Below are 22,397 nucleotides of genomic sequence, written 5' to 3' on the forward strand. Positions count from 1 at the left end.
CCCCTACTGGTAAGCTAGGTACTAGCCGGGATTTGAACCCCAGTCTCCTGCGTCAAAGGCAGTGCTCTAAACACTACGCTATCTAGCCGCTATAATATATAGAGTATGTACATGTATGTATGTATGTGTATGTATGTGTATGTGTTTGTGTGTGTGTATGTATATATATATATGTATATATATACATACACATACATACACACACACACATATACACATACATACACACACACACATATGGTATATATATATATATGGCACCACTTATGTGTTTATTTATTTGCTATATTTGTCGCCATGTTCCAAAAACCTGTGGCAGTATGTTATTTGTGTGTGTCTGTGTGCCTTCAATTCCACTTCCCTGTTCATTAGCCATTGTCACTTACTGATGCTCCAACTGGCACAACCACTATCTCGATTGCTGCTATTTTCCAATCATTCTTTGCATCAGCTTTCTAATGTCATTCCTCTTCTCTCCTCCCCTCTTCTTCATTCTATTAAAACCACTCCAAATTCTATTTCGTCCAATTCATCGCATAGTCTTAAATTCTTCTTCATCTATCAACAATTTTTATTTTCAGTTGCTAGTACACAACAGTATATGTCATACTACATTCAGATTCACACATAAGGGGATGTAGGATTGCCTTCTAAGGTTGCAATTTGGTTATCCCTGAACATTGATTTGGGAGCATGTGACAATTCAGAGTTTCCCCTATAGGCCAAAGAAAGAGTCTTGGGGGGGAACTGGTTCCAGATACCTGTTTCCTTTCCACTATCTCCCAAGGCCAATTCTAACTGACATCACAAACCTTAAGTTGATGACACCAAAAATAGATGCGGCAGAAGACATAGACATAGCAAAAAACATATTTGAAAGATATGCAGATCCAAATAATCTGAACTGTTCAAGCTTTATGCACTCTCTCTCTCTCTCTCTCTCTCTCCACACACAGACACACATGCATACACCCACACACACATGCACTAGACAACCTGTGATCCTTTAGGTCATCATTTCAGAGATATTTCCTTACCTAAACAGAGAAACAGAATGACCAAGGGCAAAAAAGCAGTAGGTGTATGAGTGACTTGTCACTTGCTGCCAGCTTTCCCATTGACTTTGCTTATGGGAAGATGGCAGGGACCATCAGAAATCTCCCTCCCTCCCTCCCTCCCTCCCTCCCTCCCTCCCTCCCCACATATAATATAGGCTTGCACCATTTGCCCTACCAGAATGACCCTCAGGAGAACCCCAGTGAAGCCTCTTCCTCCTTCTCAGCACTCCGCTCCCCATTCTGACATGTCCCCAAGGGCCCCCTCCCTCAAGGAAGGAAGAGGGCTCACCTGTGGACTGCTGGGACCCCCCACCAGCCCTGTCTCATCAGCAGGCATCTAAGTCACTCCCTTGTCCTTCCCTCAAAGCCCACTGCCATTAACAGATTTCAGATTTCACCCTCAGTTCCAAAGCAGCCAATCGCCACTTGCCTGTTAGGACTTGCTGCCAGCTGATTGGGCACAGGGGCCAGAGGTCGATAGGAAAGAGGTCGGGGATCCTTCCTTCCTTCCTTCCTTCCTTCCTTCCTTCCTTCCTTCCTTCCTTCCTTCCTTCCTTCCTTCCTTCCTTCCTTCCTTCCTTCCTTCCTTCCTTCCCACATATATTACAGGCTTCTACCATTTGCCCTCCCCTCACAATCCTCAGGAGAGTCCCATTGAAGCCTCCTCCTTGTCAACCACCAGCAACCTCCAACCAGCTCTTCCTCACCAGGAGGCATCCAAGTTACTCCCTCATCCTTCCACAGGGCTGACCACAGTGGTGCAGCAGCACAGTAGTACTGAAGCAGCCACAAATTTCCCAAATTTCAACCCCACAGGAGTAATGGGCTCCAGATTTTGGATGCATTCTGTAAGTTAGCCCATCTGAGGTACCTTGGTTCAAAAATTGCTGGCCTATGATGCACCATTTTGCCCAATTGAAGGTTACAGAAAGGAGAGTTTTAGTAGTCTATAGATAAATTGTCTTGTGAGACCAGCCAATTATCTGCCTCCCACAACATAGAAAGTCCTATCAGACATCATATCTACCAAGCTACAGGACCATATGGGCTGCTACATAAACACAGCTCAGAAGGGCATTGGGAACAACACCAGAGGCTCAAACCACATGTTGCTCATAGATAGAGCAGTTGCCTGAGACTTAAGGTCTAGAGAGACCAATCTGAGCACAGCCTAGATTGACTACAGGAAAGCCTGTCTCAGTGTCACACACATGGATCTGTAAATGCCTGGAGCTATACAAAGTCAACAGGACACTGAGGACCTTTTTCAAGAACTCAATGGGACTGTCAAACACAACACTGCAAGTCAACTCAAGACAGGTCACAGAAGTGGCCATCAAGTGTCACATATACCAAGATGATGCACTGTCCCCGCTGCTGTTCTACATAGGCTTAAATCCGCTCAGCCAGATAATCACAAGGATTGGATACGGATACAAGTTCAAGAATGGAACTACCATCAGCCACCTTCTCTACATAGATGACATCAAGCTGTATGTTAGAATGAGACATCAACTCACTGATCCACCTGACATGGATCTACAGTGAGAAAACTGAGATATCATTCAGACTGGAGAAGTGTAGCCAGATGATAGTAAAGAGAGGGAAAGTAGTTAAAACCGATGTGGTGGAACTATCAGCAGGCCACATAGGTGACATGCAGACCAGCTACAAGTACCTTGGTATCCCACAATTACATGGAAACCACAATGAGGAGGAAAGGAAGACAGCAACATCCAAGTACCACCAAGGATAAGACAGGTCCTGAAGAGCCAGCTCAGTGGGAAGAACATGATCCATGGCATCAACACATATGGCCTGCCAGTGATCAGATACCCAGCCAGTATACTGAGCTGGCGAAAGGAGGACATGGAGGCTGCTGACGTGAAGACAAAGTCCAACCCCAAGTCCAACACCCAGAGACTGTACACCAGCTGGAAAGAGGGCGGGCAGGGTCTGATGAGTGTCAAAGCCACTGTCCTGGATGAAACCTAAAGCATCCAGGAGTATATCAGTAAGATAGCACCCAAAGATGAGCTACTGAGAGAATGCCTGAGGCAGCAGCAAACATGGCAGGAAGTTCAAGCAGAGGAATTGCCATGGCAAGACAAGCTATAAACAGATAGCTGAGGTGGTTGACACTGGGAAATCCTACCATTAGCTTGAAAGGGCTGGGCTAAAAGACAGCACTGAAGCACTGATAGCACCACAAGAGCAGGCACTTTGCACAAGATCCACAGAAGCAGGGGTCTACCACACTAGATAGGACCCAAGTTGCAGACTGTGCAGAGAGGCTTCAGAGACAGTTCAACACATAGTGGCAAGGTGTAAGATGCAGGCAGGAACAGCATACACTGAAAGGAGCTGGCATTATGTACAAGAACATTTGCACAGTGTATGGGCTAGACCCCCCCAAGTCCAGATGGGAGATTCCACAGAAGATCATGGAGAATAACAGTGCTATGATCCTGTAGGACTTTCAGATCCAGATGGACAGGCAGGTACTGGCCAATCAACCAGACATCATGGTAGTGGACAAGGACCAGAAGACAGCAGTGGTGATAGATGTAGGAATGCCAAGTGACAGCAACATCAGGAAGAAGGAGTATGAGAAGCTGGAGAAGTACCAGGGCCTGAAAGAGGAATTAGAGAGGATGTGGGAAGTAAAGGCCAAAGTGGTCCCAGTGATGGTGGGAGCACTTGGGGCTCTGACTCCTAAGCTGGGAGAGTGGTTCCAACAGATCCGAGGAACAACGTCAGAAGTCTCTGTCCAGAAGAGTGCAGTGTTAGGAACAGCTAAGATAATAGCGCAGAACCCTCAAATTCCCAGGCTTCTGGTAGAGGACCTGAGATTGAAGAAAACACATACCATCCATAGAGGTGAGAGGGTAGATTTTTTTTTAATGAAATATATAGAGAAGGGCAGGGCTGTACCAATTGAATATATTGTGTACAAACTCTCCTGCCTCCATGAAAACAAGAAGTAAATAACTAGTTAGCTAGATGAAAGTCAGATATTTTCCAAAGAGCTCCTATTATTTCGGCTGTTTTTGGATAATCAGGATTGTCAGTTGACAGCTAAGGTTTTTTGTGTTTTCAAATGTCTTGTTATATTTTCCAAATCTGGCAAGGTAACCATACATTTATATTTGTGGAAAACTAACACATTAGATTTTTTTCCCCCATTGGATATTATAGGATTTTATATCTACCAATTAAATTTTCTCATGAGATAACAAAAATATGAACTAAAATAATGTTATCTATTAACTATTACTTACTGTATTTGGGACAAAGAAATCATACTGCATCAATGAAACACTGAAAAACTATTTTGGTGTATGAAAATTTAATTCGTCCATCTGAAAATTAGTCTGATGAGAGCAATAATAGACACAAATGGGGGTAAAAAGGAGTAAATGCCCTATTTCCAGAACTCATCTGATGTAAATTCCTACAGGAAATAATTTAAATGCTTAATTTTTTTTAAAGAAAGGTTATCTCAGAGATGAGAAAAATAGTTATTACTCGTGTTTTGAGTTGCTAATAGAAATCAGGTGTTAATTATTAAACAGATTAATAATAAATCTGTTATATTCCCAAGCTGTTTCCTAGGTCAGGCAGAACTGTGTTTGATTCTGCATATGTACTCTCAGTGCCATATGGTAGAAATGATTTGTTTTGATTGAAAAGATAGGGATAATTTAATAATTTATGTTAATAATTTAATAATTTAAAACTGAATTTTTCGTGTCTGGTTTTAGAAAATAAAAGAGTATAACACATAGTGATTAAATCTGGATATGTTCTTTTCCTCTCAGACAGAGCTAAAATTTTTAAAACTACATCTACCCTGTATTCCGTATCAGATGCAACCAAAGACACTTATGTATTATGCTTAACAGTGTCGCTGAAAATTCTATCTCTAGAAATTACATCTCTAGAAATGTAATTTCTACAGAACATTGCATCATTGTATTTTTTTATACCAGAAACAAAATAATTCACTTTAGGTAAAGCACAACATTTTGATATTTTTAAATAATACAGTTTGTTTGAAGTCTACTTATACTAGTCACTGCTGTTTTAATGTTTTTCAGTACCTCACTCCTGATATCATCAGAGTGTAATCTTATTTATTTCAGCAAGGGTACATATTGGATTGTAGGTGATTCATGAAATGTAATCATTATTTACATTATGCAACATGATTCAGATAAAAAGTGACACCAATTATTAAGGACCTTGCATTATTCTAATTTTTATACTGTATAGTAACTTTGAGAACAGGTAAAAAAATAATTCTTTCCTTGTCTATTAGATATTTAGTACTTAATAATTATTTTAAAACATACCTACATGATAACAAATGTAAGATGGAGAATTATATGAAATTATGCTAAAATGGATAGAAGGATGGCTACTTACCAACAGGACGAGCTGGAGACATTACAATGGTGAGGTGAGAACATAATAAAATTAAAGAAAAAAAAGAATTTGTCAGAATGCATGATATGTAATGTTATGCTATATGTGGATACTTAGCTGAACATATATATCATCCTTAATTAATCATCACTTTCTGTTATTTAATTTTTTTAAAACTGCATTGACAGATACATGCACAGATTTGAATTAGTGATCTGATTATTTCTAGTGATAGATTCATGTGCCACTATCAAATGTTATTTCAAACTTGATTGAAGAAAAGTAGCTAAATCTCTAGAATTTGAGGATTATTTCATCCAAACTCACACACTGGTAAATATCAATCCAATTAAAAAACAAAACAGCATCACTATCTGATTTAAACACCAATGGAATTCAACTGTTTCTGGCCAGGATTTCGGTAAGTTTGGAGAAAATCTGAATGTTTGTTTTTTGTTTTTGTTTTCATTCAGTAACAAATTAAAAAAACCCACATTTTTCCCATTCACTGACTAAGCTGATAAAACTATATAATTTTTTTTTAAATGATCATAGAAATGTTAAGTCCGCACTTTGCAAAATGCTTTTTGGATAACTATTTAAAAAAAAAAAACATGAAAAGGATTGATGGGTTATTTTTCTTTTAAAGGATGCTAAAATTGAGTGATTTCAATCTAGCAGAAGTCTATCACAGCGTAAGAATAGTAGATTAAGGGTGTTTGGCTTATGCTGTCAGCTTTTATTTTAAGGACAAACTTAGGTCTGCTTGGAACATTTTGTAGAAGAAATAAAGCAGGTTAAAGAATGAATCAAATAATACTGTTAACAATTTAATTATTTAACTGCATTAGTCAAGCTTTACAACATAAACTTCTTGTAAACTTGTTTGAGACATGTAGCTTCCAGTTTTTTATATGAAGCAAATTCTAGACCAGTCACATTGATTATTTATTTTCTTTACAATTTGCACAATGAAGGGGACAAAAAAAAACAAACAAACCCACACACACTTTCAATTATAATTTTATAGGCTGGAAAGCAAGAAGTGGAATTTAATATGTTTTGACACGACATAACAATAATTACTTAAATACTCCTGATGTGAATGTTTATTAACTGACCTGCCACTTTCAGAAGAGGAGATGCTATTATACATCTACTATTAAATTAGGATATTTGTCAAACCAATAACTTCTAAAATTAGTTGAGTTTACTATCATTTTATCTATACAATAATAATATTGGCTAGTATCTTTCTCTATTAAAGGACTTAGAGTTTGGAGAAAAAAAAAAAAAGTAAAATGGGACAAAGTACACTATTGCCAAGCATAAACTGACTTTGAGCACATCTAATACCACTTCAGTTGTTGCAGTCACTATTTATCATAACAGTATTATTTGGACAAAAGTATTTATGCATACCCTAGTTTTATTTGAAATAACTCAGAACCAAGAAATGTAGGAGAGAGATTTAATGTTTGGAGATCTTTAACTGTGGAGTCCTTGGTGCTCTCTGAGCTTGGTTGTTTGACTGCAGATGCTTCATTCTCCAACTAAGTAACATCATCAGTGCTAGTGACTATGGGGTTTGTTCCCTATTTATATACAATATTTTGCCCTGCCAGTGTTGGTGGGGGTGTGGTTTCCACAGTTTAACCCTGAGCTACATATATTCGCTTGTATATTTAAGCCTGTATAATCCAAGTAATTCATGGAAGAAGACACAAACAACTTAAAGCTGGCCAAACAGTTCAAAGATGAATGTTATCTGTTGTATTTGTACAATTATAAAATTTCTTAATCCAGTTTTATTCTATGCATGTTTTCTATGAGGGAAACCAGACTAAATTCAAAAGAAAAGTTCATAATCTGGCACTTTCAATTATATAAGGCATAAGGTAAAATTAATAGAATTTGAAAACAATAAAAGGTCTGTAACTATTGTCAAGGAAGACACCAAACGAAGTAAAAAGGGATTTTAAAAACTGAGCTATTCAATATCAGAAATTTCTTAAGTTTTGATTTGTAAGATAAATTCCTTATAGAATATGAAACAAATCTTCCAAATTTACTTTTACTAATAGAGTCCAATGAATTCTAAAAGAAGAAGGAACCCAATTTGGATTTCAACTTTTTATTTAATTGCTTAACATGTCAAAAAGCAAAACCAAAAAAAACCCTTTATGTTCAGAAAATTTGGACACTGCAGAAAGACAGATTCTTGCCAATTATATCCCCTTCCAGAAGTTCCCATACTGTAAATAAAAAGCTATAAAAAGGAGAGCAGATAAAATACACAATTAAAAAAAAATCTGAAATGTTGTTTATTTTGATTACAATGGCTTGTAATTTCTGGTTTAAGGCATACTGTTATTTGAGAACCAGCCACTATGACTTATTCAGATCAGAATTAAAACAGTTTAGGCTTACATACATCAAGCATACTTTTTGTTTTTTTTTTGCTTTTATTACAGAGCGAACTGTAGAACATAGTTGTCTTTCAAGTACTTATACTGACCACAGTAATTAGGTCAGAAAAGCAACAACTATTGAAATCTAGGTATCTCTTATAAAATCACTACCTTATCAATGTTGATGGTGTTTGAGTAAATAACTATTTTACAGTTATTTCTATTAACTGGTGTGTTTTATAGTTTAAATGATAGTTTATGGGAAGATTATTTTATAGCCATCTTTTGCCTCAATTATCAGTCAGTTATCTTATGATTAAATATACTATGGAACTATAGGATAAGTCTTTATTTTTTCTGTAAGCTGATATATCCCTTATGCTATTTGTAGGTAGTATTGTATGAACTGTTATAACAAAGTTATTTTATTTTTCATTTCTATCATTCCCAAAAGCGAAATTCAAATATAAATCCTTTGACTTTTCTAGTTTATTTTATTATTTTTCAAATCTTTACATACCACTTCCACAGTGATGTATATGCACCATAACTACAAATTTTATATAAGTATATTAAATGTAATAATTGAATTATACATTTTTCAAATTTATTTTGTTTGTTTTTGTAAAACAGAAGTCTATTCTTCTAAAGAACTAGTGTGAGGGCCGTTCTGAAGATTGCATGAAATTTATGAGATATAATTCATTGTTATATAAAATTGTAGCATAACAAGAAAGCATTAACTGTAAAAATATAGCACACCAGCCTCTCTCTTTAAAAATCTGGAGAGTTCCCCATTGTCAGAATTACTATGCTAACTTTTTTGCTGCTTTTTCTTCTTCCTTTTTTTCCTTCCAAATTCATCAAATTAAACTAAACCATGTTATGCATTAAATAACAGAAAAAGAAGCTGGCATCTCGGATCAGTTGCCCAATGTTCTAAAAAAGCAATCCATGTAGACTTTCATCCATGTAAACTTTCATCATATAATGGGGATGAATGAGAAAAACCACTAATGAAGCAATTTTTACAGTTCTAGTGAATCTTTAGAGCATGCTGCTAAACTGTGAAATGGTATCTGTGTGATACCCATTATTATTCATACCTCAATTTTTATATTTGTGTGTCTATACCCATTCACAAAATTACCTCCAGCTGGATTCGTTACCAAAGAAGTTCACAGCTGGCAATGAGAAAAACATGCACCAAAAGAAGGAGAATGAATAGAATTTCAGCAGACTAACACACGCTCTAAAAAGAAACTGTAATGAGTGCAAGATTTATTAATATTTATGTGATTTTCAGTGCATTTCAGTGCAGTCTACAGAAATCTTTTCTGTTCCTCAGTATCTGCTATACCACAAACTTTCTCTGTCTCTCACACACGTAACTTGTAAATCCATCTTGTGTTTTTATATATATATATATATATATATTGCACCAAAAGTCAGGCATCATAGGCCAATCACAACAGATATTTTGTTATTTTTTTTTCAGAGAAATGTTACTGTACTTAAGAATGCTCAAAAGTCACATATCAGATAAGAACAGAAGTGTTTAGAAGAAAATGGCAACCAATTCAATCATTTAATGTAATTTACAGTATATAATATACTGTCTATGGGGCCTGACTTTTGGTATACCTTGTATATTCTCTACTTTCTTTTCTACATCAAATAGATCTATTTTCCCATTCCTAATCAGTGTAGATATGTATGTATAATACATGCCCAAAGTTGTCCCCCTTCCTTATAGGTTTGTCTAATTCTTTCCTCATTTTGTTATGGTCTCATATTTTAATTTTACTCTGAAAAATAAAACTCATATATTTCTTCATGGTTGCTGCTTCATAATCACATGCTGCTTCATGGTCAGCTGTAATGCAGAAAAATACAAACTACTTTGATATATCCATTCTTAAATTTTTCAGTTTAGTACTGAAATTCATTTGGATAAGGGGATATATGATTTCAGCATTATCTGCTGTTTTTTTAAAAAAATTGAAATTGTGAACCTTTTCTTCCACTTTCCTATTACAAGATCTACAAGAACAAACAGGTACAGCCACTTAATTACACAATACTTATAAAAATATAAAGTCCTTTTCATTGTCTCTTGGGATTAATACAGATAACAAAAGAGAAGCTAGGGTTCATGAGTTTTCAGAACTTTCCCTTCCTACAATAAATTTAATGGCATCAAAATCTCTTTTTAATATTTAGGAAGTGTACAAATTTCAAAGAAACTTTTCTGCGTGATATAGTTGACAGCTACTATCAGTGATCAAAATAAGCTATAAGAAGAGTTGGTTTCTTTAACCGTATACCTGTATTTTAAGCTATAATCTTCAAGCACCAAATAACATGTCAGAATATGTTAAATGTAGTCTTTTAAATAGTTAAGTACTTACCTCGAACTGTAAGAGTAGCAGATGTCTCAACTTTTCCAACTCTGTTTTCAGCTATGCATGTGTATGTTCCTTCATCTGAACTCATAGCCTTTTTAATACGCAAGGTGTAATCATCTTTGATGTCATATCTGCTTTTGGAATAGAAAAGAAAATTACACCAAGCTTAATTTTTCACCTGGAATGCTGTCATCATTATTCTAACTTAGATACATCTCTAGAAGATAATTTATTATATGAAATGATATAATTCCACTAAAAATTAATCTTCATGACACTTTTATTGCACCATGCATTACTTAAAACTTTACAGCCATAAAATTAGTATTGCTATGTTCATGTCACATCAAAGCTATATTAGGAATATCACTTACACTGTCCTTGTTCTAAAGCACTATACTCAAATAGCACTATTATCAGTATTTGGCATTCTAAGTTTTATTCTCATCTAACAACGTGAAATATACCTATCAAAACATTTAGCTCTGTAATAGCTCCTAACAAAGTTACAGTAGCCATTTAAACATGCAAAGTAAATAAATGAAAGATCTGTAAGTTATATGAACATGCTGAATATTCTCAGAAGAATATACCACAGAAAATGTAATTAGGCAAAATATGGTATAATTTTAAAATATTGAAAAGAGTTTTTTAAAAAGTATGGGTTATTATAAACAATATGGGTTATTACAAACAATCATTTGAATGCTGTATTGATTAATTTTGAAGTGTAGAGATACATAGTATTCATCTATCTTTGTGTGTATCTATCTAACAATTTAACATAATTTCCTATTTGTCAGACTAAAAATGAGAGCAGACTGGGCCAATTTATACTACAATGGCTTCCAAGGAATACAAAGTTCTTTTTGTTATCAAGTAATGTTTTACACTAGTGGGAATGTTTTAAAGCTTATAAAGTTTCTGTTCCATTTTCCTCAATTTCTTTGGCTTAAGGTCATTAGGGGAAAAGGATTTGTAAGCAGAAAATCTATGATTATTTTTCTGGGGCATCATGCTATTTTAATGTGAAGCTTTGAAAAAAACACATTACATTTTTATTAAGATATAATATTCAGCACAGTTGCAAATGTGTGCAACCTATTACTAAGCCTTAAAAATTATCATTCTGAAGTGTGGACTCTGTTCTTTCCTGAGTTCATAAATTCTAAATCTACTTCACTCACACTTACAAACTATATATCAACATGTGGAAGTTAGTCTCATGATCAACTAAGAATGTGCAATGGAATGTATCTACAAAGGGAGAGGTGGTGTGATGGAATGCAGCTGAGACCCAGGTTCTCAGGAAGGAGGGAGCACATTCCAGGAAGGAAAAGGGGGAGACAAGAGGCAACATAGTTCAGAACAGGAACATGGGAAGAAGGAGAGACTTAAGATAGCCACTCCCTAGATTCTCCCAGAATATATCTATAAGGTTAGCATAGTACACATTTAGTCTGGCAAGATTCTGTCTATATGGTGTAAGCAATAAAGAACTGAATTTGGCTGGTTTGTTTCCCTGTTGTTCTTGGACTGGGCCTGACAAGATGATGCCATATTTATCAATATATGCCCACCAAATATTTGTAAAATATTTGCAATTTTGGACATGCTACGAGAAGTATATTATAATCTGTTTTTGCTTGAGCTAGAGTAAAAATGCTTTATATGCAGCCATTCTAGTATGTTGTGGAGAAAGAACAGGAACTTTTAAAAGGAATGAAGCGAGGCTGTAAAATCATAGAAACCAAACCAAAACAAACATAGTGAACAACAGGAGCCAGAATGAATCAACAAATGAGATATGGGCTGGAAAAGTTGACCTAAGGATATTGATAAAGCTGGGGAAATGATTCCATGGAATGTCAACAGGACACTATATCAGGAGATTGTGAAAAAATGTGAACAATAACAAGACAAATTCTCATTAGAGAGAGAGAGAGAGAGAGAGAGAGAGAGAGAGAGAGAGAGGTTTCTCTCACACACACAAAGAAGTTGAGATCACCATAACAAATGGAGATGCTGTACAAGACGTACCAAAACAAACACCAGGTTTCTGAAATGTGCTATTCAGCCTGCAGATAAACAATGGGAACCAATCTGAATTACAAGGCCTAGATAAATATCACATGAATATTATGTATCCAAAGAAGGAGGCTTCTTCAAGAAGATTATGCAAGGTAGCAAGCAAAAAGGGTTATGAAATCTTTTAATTTCAGAAACAGAGAAAAGATCTCTTTTACAACCGTGCAAGAGCTCATGCACCATCAGAGTTCAATTTATATTATGTTACACTCAGTGGCACTGGGCAGGGGTAATGTTGTTGGAGAACGCTTTCCAAGTTTTAACTGGGGAGACAGCCTGGAATGGTAATGGGAGTGAGGGAGACATTATACTGGCCATTACAAGTGTCATCTCTCTTGCAAATTCTATATGCTTTGTGCTTAATATGGGGCTGGAGGAGACAGAGTAGTATGCCTCCAGCTACGGTGGCCGAATGCCAGGAGTTTGGGCTTTTGATGTGGTTACAATGACAGCAAAGTGGCAATATTTTTCCATCCTCACTGTACCAGAAGAATGTAATCAGTGCATTTCATGGTAACCTAAATTCTTTTGTAGAACAACTAGGAAGTAGCCTACGCTATAACAAGTTTGTGAAGCATTCTGCTGATAAACTTGCTCATATTTACTTGCTGATATTTACTCAGATCTGGATAATGTACATTACCCAAATCTGAGATAATTGAGGCAACAACTTATGAGGTCGTCTTGGATTTATTTATGAATTTCTGGACTCTGAGGAGGTACATGTAGCCATACAGTATATAGGCTGGACCCATGATTCATTTGATTCCTGTTGGCATCTAGGAGCAGTAGGAATGCTGGATTTGGAAGGAAGCTATTGCCCCTTTGAGACAGGGACTGGCACCTTTGTCTCCTTTGCCACTGAATAAGGACTGGCACCTTTGTCTCCTTTGCCTGTCTTCAGAGGGCTTCTTTCTTCTACTTGGTATCCAATCTTCTCTTTTTTAGGTGAAACTGACAATCACTACAAAGAATCCTGGACTAAGCAGATTTCCACTAATGTGGAAAATAGAAAGTGTATCTTAAAACTATGGAATATAGCTTGCTTGGAAATTGGAAACGGAGGATGTTTTGTATGGATTCTCTAAAGATAAATGGATCTGTGGTGACATACCTACTCTTAGTGGGTCAGACAAATATAATTACTGAATCTGTTGTTAAATGTTTGCAACATGCTCCTCCCACAATATATAATACCTCAGGAAACTTATGATTGTATAATGGAACTAGTATTGAAATTATCTGAAGAATGTTTGTATAAGAAACCACTTTGCAATGTTATTTTTAATGGTTTTAGAAAATGGAATTTCATCTGTGAGTCTGAAAATATACATAAATTTGATTAATGGAGTTAAGCTGTAGGTACAAGTCCAAGGTAAAGCATTAGAACTTTTTCCCAGATATTTTCTAGCATAGGGCAGGTTTGTGAGACAAATAAAATAAAACCCAGAAATAAAGGTGTAATTGCTTTAAGACCAAAACTGAGAAATTACTTGTTATGATTCGTACAGCTGGGTATAATTATTAAAATATATTCCCCACTTGGCAGAATTAATTCTTTGGTAGTTGTAGGAGAGAGAGAAAGGAACTTCCTATTTCTCTTTAAATCCAAAAGGTTAATAGCAGCATTTAAAACAGAACATTTTATGATTCTGAAACAAAATGATGTTTTTGCTAAAGTGAAAGTTGATTCTGCAATTTTGGAGACTTGCAGTGGACTTTCACAAATTCCATTATATGTGCAAAATCTATTATTGTGTTCCTTCAACACTCCATTTTGAATGTACCATTTGGAGACTGACTTGGTTGTATTCCTATCAACAGTTACAAATGATAATTTAGAACATAGAAAGGACCCTGATATGCAGTGGCTCTACTTTAGAGGAAAGTAATACACAATAATATATAGCACTGATGAAAGTTCAAGAATCTGGGCTGATAAAATTTAGAATAAAAAATGACATACTTGGATGAAAGTTTACAGAATAAAACCTTGATATTGATTCCTAAAAATGTCAGATGATTGATGTAATTAATCTACCAACAAAGAATTGTAGAAATGTTGGGGTAAATTTTGTTGGCAAATATATTCCAAATTCAGCAGAAAAAGTGTCATTTGCTCTCAAGTAAGCAAAGTTCATGAAATTAGGATTTTTAGTATCCCAAGCAATTTCAAGATCTTTTAAAAAACAATTAAAATTTCATCTGTGCTGAAATAGTGGGATGCTGCAAGTCAATTAAAATAGTTCAGATACATTTCAACAAGAATAGCACTGCTGCATTAATACAGAGAGTAGCTTATGTTTTAAGAACATTATTAAAGCATTATATCAATATACAGATCTAGAAATTAGAGACTTAGTTGTGCATACACTATTTTTATGTTTTGAGTATTGTGACACAGAATGATCATAATTCTGTGAGGTTAATTTTAAAAAAAACACATACGGAATACTGTATGTACCTCCATGCTTACACTTTTTTTCATGTATATTATTAATCCAGAAGTAAATTATTCCCAGGTTATATTCTGTCCAATTATTCCTTACAATGATTGTGACATATATATGACTCAGGTTCATGTTAATAAGCTGGAAATGTTACTTCCAATTCTAAGCAATTGGGGGAGGAAAGCTATATCCACAACATTTGACAGAACCTTACACAATGTATTTCAAAAGGAACATTGAACTAAGAGTGATATAAAAGTCATATTCTAAGTGTATACCTTGTTCCTTGTTAAAAAAAAAAAAAATGATGTATAGAGAGTGATTCTCAGCCATTGTGACATGGGTTGTGGGACCACATTCATAAGGTGCCTTTTGCATTAAAAAATGCAAGCAGCATCTTGTGTAGTCATTTATTTTCTTACATTAATTGTAATATAGATATTTAATTTTAATTTAATTTTACAAGAGACTATGGTATGTCAGAAATAGAAATTATTATATTAACCAGCATTTTTTTTTAAAGATAGTTGTATGTTGGGGTGGATTTATCTGAATATGAAATGTGGAAATATTTACCAGTTTTAGATAACTATTTTCATTATCTAGAAATTTATGAATTAGTCTTTCTTAAAGCAAGATATGTTATTTGTAGGGGGGAGAACTGTTTCACAAGGCATGGTTTTTAATTATCTGTTAAAACAAATAATACAGCTTAATTTGTCAATAATTCAAGAAACTGATTTCATTTTATGAATTTAGACATTACATCAAATTCAGTTACTCATGGATGGAAGGACTGAATAACTTATTAAATTATTAAGCATGGTAAGGACAGTTAAAAACACACACACACACACACACATATTTGTTTTACAGTTTTCAATTGTAGCTCAGCACCTTGGAACAAGACTGGTCATCTGTAGAGCTGCTTTACAGTATGGCCTTTTATATTAGACAAACTATGGTTGTACTTTGTGAATAAAGAAAAATAGAACATCTAAAATGGCAAAATATTAACAAATTTATAGTCATAAATTGAGAATGTAAAATGGCAAGTGATAGAATAATGAAGTAACAGTAAAAGTCTGCTTCCTTTGCATTCTGTTAAGGATAAAGGAGATAATTACATTTAATATAAACTGAACCAATGACAATCACAATTAATGCCATGTATAACATTTTTTAAGAGTACAAATAATTCTGAGATACAGCACTATCATAAAAGATGAACAATACTGATGAACAGATACCTGAGCTGTCAGTAAAACTGAATACTTAAGAGTAGCATGGAAGTGGTTGAATAACTAATATTAATAAATAATTATTGCACTTTGATTAAGTCCTTTTGGGGGGGGCGGTTAAAAAGGGAAAATGTGGCCCAAACAATAATGACTTGGAGTTCTGAGTCACTGCAATCAGTTGGGAATAGGTTGTTGGCTTGAGGTAGGTTCAGAAAAATAAGCATCTGGGTTGAGGAGACAGGAATAGGGTGCCTGTAGTCATTACTGTTATTTTCATTAACAGGAATAATAGTTAATTTGTTTCTTTATATTTTTGTTTGTTTGATTGTTTAATAGATATCACACTAGGTTAAATATATCATGTTAAAACACCTACTTATCAGAAAGAATAGTTCTTGTTCTGAAGTAATGGCTGTGGTTTTCATTAAGACTGGGACATGAAACACACACACACACACATATGTATGTGTGTGTGTATAAGAACAATCTTAAAAAAACATTAAATATAAGAGTCACATAGTAATGAGATAATTTTGGTTTTTAAATTTATTTATTTAATTTTATTTGGTAGCTCTCTGGCTCATATGAGAACAACTTTTGGTGGTGCTTTGATTAGTGACACTTGTACAATACTACTGATATTGTACTATTATATAATTCACACTTTCTCGACTAATATGTTCAGAAACGTGAAGTATGAAGTTTATATTTCATACTTTTCTGAATTTTGTCATACAGTTCTTAAATTAATAAATGCATGCAAGAAATTGTATTTTAAAAACATAAATATAAAAAGACTTGAATTAAAATAATGAAATATGAATTTGAGGAAATTCTTCGAAAATGTCTATGTAGTGGGACGTTCTAAAAAATTGATATGTAAATATGTATGAAAATGTGTATTTGGGGGGGAATGTTTAACTGATATGAAATTAATGAAATTATTTTCTGATTAGAAGAAAAATGGAATAAAAGCAGTGATATTTATTAATGTTATTAATCACATCTGTTCTGGAAGAAAAAAAAATCATGGAACTGCACTTCCTTGTACCTTGGTTCACTACAGTGGACCATTACCTAAATAAGTTACTCTCAAATTATTCTTTTGAAAGTTCAAGTTAGTATTATAATTTCTGTGTTATCTCTACTGAAAGACAATAGTCTGTTACCTGACAGTGTATTGGCAGAAGGAATAACCTTGATGAGGAGGAGGAAGAGCCACAACCAAGACAACAATCAGATAAAAGAAATCTGAGTCCAGGGCAGATCTCTAACTGGGGTAAGCATCTCAGACAAGACCTTCCTTTGTTTTCACCAAGATGGAGGGAGGGATGGAAGGAGGGGGGAAGCACATTCAGACTTGCAAGATTCTGTTACTATAACCCTGTAAAAATGTAGTATTAGCAAGAGTAACTTTGGTTTCCTAGTCTGGTCTAGCTTAGAGGGCTGACAGGCAGAATTGAGCCAGGCTTGTACTCTGAAGTGTTTCCCCCACCCCCCAGCACAGTTCTGTCTATTCTTCCTAATATATATTCAGACCTTTTGGACTAGATGTATATAAAGATAATCATTGTTTTGAGAGCAAAGCTAAGCCTTTTTCTTTACTTGGATGGCAACTATGCATGATTGAAAAGTTTCCAGCAAATGATCTTTCTTTCTTTCTTTTTTTAAATCATTTAGTTGCCTGACCTATTTCCCTCCAAAATCATGAATGATTGAATTTGTAGTAAAAAAGCTTCTATTTTTAAAAATATTACTATTGCACAAAACTGCCAAGGGGAGAAGTATTTATTTCAATGGGGCTTACTTTCAAAAAGCATAGGACTGAATTGTACATTAAATTTATCTGAGCTGGTTCATATAGTACTATCAGACAAAATAAAGCATATGCAATAGCCAACATGCCTCAGTCACTACTAGATTTTAACACAGTAAAACGTTGTGTAAGAAATTATTTATTTTAAGTAGGGAACTATTTAAAAAGTAATTTAAGTTTAAAGGACTAAGCCAAATATTGTCTTAAGCCATGATAATATTGGATATGCTTTTTTTTTTTTTAAAAAAAAGATGAATAGAAGATATTAAAATATAAAAAGCAATGATTGTATGAAATGTCTTACAGGTCCAAAATCCCATTTGGGTCATATGGGAAGAAAATTAACTTCCCAATTTTGAAAACTGCCCACCATGTGGCTTTTAATATCTAAATGTGATTAATATTTTTATACAACTGTTTTAGCAAACAACATGTATTGTGAGCCAGGGGGAAAATTCATGAAAAAAAGCATAAAATATTAAAGATAATATAGTTGATACTGTTACAAATAGACAAGGAAGCAACAGAAAACTCACATCCATGTACTGCCATTATATTTATACATTTCAGAAATCATATTTTCATCAATAATATGCTTATTAGCAGAGCTTTAAAAACAGTACCAAAGAATGATTTTGTAAAATATTTGTCATGGAGGTTTCTGTTATCTTCATTGCAAGTGACACCCAAGTTGCTACCAAATTCCAGTGAAACATAACTATTCTTTCGATCCTCTTAGAAGCACATTCATCTGACAGCCTGTATTACTTTTTGATATTGTAATTCAGCCCTCAAGCACTGGAATTTCAAACCTCCCAGGATCTCAGCTTATAACACAAGGTGGTGAATTTTCTTTGAAGAAAATAAGACACTCTGCCCCTGCTTTTCTTTTTTCTTTTGGTTTTAAGATGCAAATGATTAATGGTTAAATTAAGCAAGAAATGGTAAAAACTTCAAGATCAGCATTTAGTTCTATTTTAATAAACATTTCCAAATAAAATTAATAAATATGCCTTCTTCTATTAATTTATGTCAACCAAAGATAGTATACTATATCAAACTGAAGTTTCTTTCTTAGGCACTAAATGCTTGGAAGATGTCAGGTTAATTCATTGTAAACTATGTCTGATAATATATAATTTCTGACATTCCATCTCAGACAAACACAGAAACAATATGTTAGTTTTGTCCCTTTTATTGTCAAGCTTTTAAGAACATCCTGTGAGCTTCCCTATTCATTTCATAAATGGAATAAATCTCCTTGATATATGCTGCTGAAAACTTGGAAACAGTATAGGTTTATTAAGACAAAATGTACTATCTTGTACTTAATAGCAGAAAAATATTTTTCTCCAGCTCTTTCATTTGATATTGCTTATTATTATTAATTTAAAGTGAAAATCTGCTCATGTAACCAAAATTAATTCTTTTATGCTGCATAGAAAAAGTCTTTTTTTCTCATTTATTTGTAATAGGCAGATTCACTGATCTGCTTTAGGAGGTCTGATTAATTTGACCAAAGCACATAGCATTAATGCCTTATTAACTCAAATTTCATTGAAAGACCATTTTCCTTGGATTATGTCTTTTAGAAATTTCAGTTATACATACTTAAGTATGCTACCCAACATATTTTTCTAGCGCATCCTGAGCATTCAAAAGAGATGAAATAAATAGTTTCCTTAAAAAGAGAGAGAGAGAGAGAGGGAGAGAGAGAGATTGAGATTTAAGGTCTCAAATAAATGGGAAAGGAAGTCTGGTACAAGTAGTCTTCCATCATATGCAAAATTATTTAGTAGAGTTTGTTTGTTTGTTTACTTACTTACTATATGGTCACTCAGTTGACATGAGACTCTAGGCAGCTAATGATTAAAACATGCATGCCTGGAATAAAACCCAATAATTCAAGACAGGTGGTCCTGCAAACAGTTTAGGGCTACGTAATGAAAGGCTTTATAATGTAACCAGCACCTTTAATTGCATTCAGAAGTTTAGTGGGATACAGTGCAATTCATGGAGTAGAGGTGTTACATGGGTGAACTGAGGTAAACCCAAGCTTTATCTATGCAGCTGCATTCTTAACTAGCTGCAGCTTACCAATGGCCTACAAGGGAGGCCCCATGTAGTGTGTGTGGGAGTTGTGACCAAAGTGTGTGTGATGGTGGGCCTCCCTTTGTTGCTGGATAACAAAGCCAAACAAAAACAGAGATCTTTTCTTAATTTTCCAATAAAATATAACTGGCTCTTAGGATCGCCAAAAGAGTTTTATAGCTCTTAAAGCATAGCTACATAACATTTTATCGTAAATGCAGGGCAAGATATGTATTATTTTTAGTTTATTATGTTTTCTCATGTTGCTCTATTTATTGCACTACAGAGAATAAATTTAAAGAAATGTCTCTTTCCTGCTGGTACTTTGTAGCTGCTTGTTACCTCCAGTTCCTTAGTCATTTAACATGAAATATCTACACATCCCACACACAAACACCAATTGTAATTTCATTAAAGAGGTATTTACTGAGCTAGCTGCTCAGAGCAGGAATACCAAATACACACACACAACAGATACTTTAAGGATATTTTAAGGTAACTGGCAAACACACTCATTCTGTGTATTATTTCAGTCTCACAAGAACTAGCCCTGCTGTCATCTTCCATGTGAAAGGTTATTGCAGAATTTCATATCACTTGCGACATAATTACAGATATGCAGCTGGCCTCTTAGGCTTTGCTAGAAATTAGAAAACATGAAATGCTGCACAAACTGTAATCAAATGTTATTAAAAGTTAAGCCAAGGAAATACCATCCCCACACCAAAGATTTCAGTCTGTAATACTGGTTCCATATCTAAGCTTAAATAAAGTGGCACATTCAAGACTTCAGTCAGGTCATATTTAACTGGAAGTAATTACAACTGTTTTTCATCATTTATAGAACCTCAGTAAAATGTGCCAAACACACATTAAGAAGAAAACTAGTCATATTAATAAACCACTGAAAACTCATCAATATACATATTGTTCACCTTACATTTTCAAAATGCTTTGAGAATTGCTTTTCATTTCACATAGTGCAATGGTTGGAACCCTTCCCAGTGCAGGAAAGCAGTACAAGAGCTTGCCTAATAGATATAGCCATCCAGTCTTTCTTTAAATACTTCTGGTGAAGGAACTGGAGGAGAGCACTATCCCCTGAGACAGTCTGCTCCATTGCTGAACAGCTATTACTATTAGGGAATCTTTCCCAAGGCTCAATCAAAGCTTGCTTTCTTGTATTTTAAACTTACTTTTTTTGTCCTGCCTTCAGATACTTGGAGGCATTATTGCCTTCTCACAGTCTTCTCTTCTCCAGGATAAAGCACATCCAGTGCCTCCAACTGTTATATACATACATACATACATACATACATACATACATACATGCATGCATACATGCATGCATGCATACATACCAGTTGGAGGCACTGGATGTGTGTGTGTGTGTGTGTGTGTGTGTGTATCCAAATCTGTGAGGGGTTCTTTGAGGAAATTGTACACATTACTGACAACTTTTGTAGTATTATATTCTCCATGTTTCATTTCAGGCTTTTATTATACAAAGTGGCTTAAGAAACTTAATGGTTCTTATTTCTTATTTTCGCTGACTCTTATCACTAAACCTATGGAATATGCTATACCTGTTGCTATAAATCTGTGTCTCTTCCTACATGTGCTTTGTAGTTAAATCCTAAAGAGTCCAATATGCAATTCTTTCCTCCTTTGCCATACAAATATGCTTGTATGAGCTATAATTAATTCTTTAGCCACCAGTTGGATTTCTGTTGATGATTGGCATTCTGGTATTATCAGCTCAGCATTTGCAGGATGTCGTTCCGACCTGCTGCGGAAGAGTTGGCTTTGCAGTCTTTCAGTCTGTGTTGGGGTATGTGGGGGGAGGGGGGGGAACATGCTGGCTGGCTGTAGACTGTTAGTGTCTCTGCTGAAGATAGAACAGTGCCAAGTTCCACTTCCCCTTTCAGCTTTTCTGCTGTTGGTCTATGGGAATTCATGCCTGCTTGACCCTTGCCATCAATCATTGCACTTTATCCTGGCATCTGGTCTCCTCCCTTGGCTGCAACTTTTCTCCCACATGGCAAGATTGTCCTTCCAACACACACACCTACACTCAAGTACTAACCGCATCTTCCTTGCTGCCTTAAAGTCCCAGGGAGAAGGAAAACAAAGGGAAGGAAGGACTCATACTGACTGCTGCAAGGCTGTTCTTCCACAAGACCCCTCATCACCTGGGTTGCTTTTTTCTAGACATGCTCCAAATCATTGATTTCTTTATAAAATTCAGTTTCCAGAACTAGAAAAAGATTTGAGGCAAGTTCTAACAAATGCTCAATAGAAAGGAACAAAGACTCCTCTTATTCTTGTCATTATACTACTGTTGATACAGTGTTAATGTTTCTTTTTTCTTTTTCCAACTGAATCATATTGCCCACCATGTCTAAT

The 22,397-nt window shown here is 35.0% G+C and overlaps 1 protein-coding gene across 9 annotated transcripts in view; it reads right to left on the reverse strand.

Annotated features, from left to right (window-relative positions):
* The window catches only part of ROBO2 (roundabout guidance receptor 2), a 599,875-nt gene that overhangs the window by 157,972 nt on the left and 419,506 nt on the right, over positions 1–22,397 (reverse strand). For 4 of the 9 annotated variants that reach the window (XM_088144588.1, XM_088144587.1, XM_088144584.1 and 1 more), the window contains exons 6-7: positions 10,309–10,439; positions 5,487–5,498 (exon numbers count right to left, since the gene is read on the reverse strand). In XM_088144588.1, the coding sequence (XP_088000714.1) occupies positions 5,487–5,498; positions 10,309–10,439 (143 nt within the window). The remainder of the gene's footprint in view (positions 1–5,486; positions 5,499–10,308; positions 10,440–22,397) is intronic. The other 5 variants (XM_088144585.1, XM_088144581.1, XM_088144583.1 and 2 more) reach the window with 3 other exon arrangements.

The sequence above is a fragment of the Python bivittatus genome, unplaced genomic scaffold (assembly GCF_059951505.1).
Source record: "Python bivittatus isolate LINGU-HERP-01145 unplaced genomic scaffold, Pbiv_v1 ctg000350_np1212, whole genome shotgun sequence".
In the NCBI taxonomy this organism is placed as follows: domain Eukaryota; kingdom Metazoa; phylum Chordata; class Lepidosauria; order Squamata; family Pythonidae; genus Python; species Python bivittatus.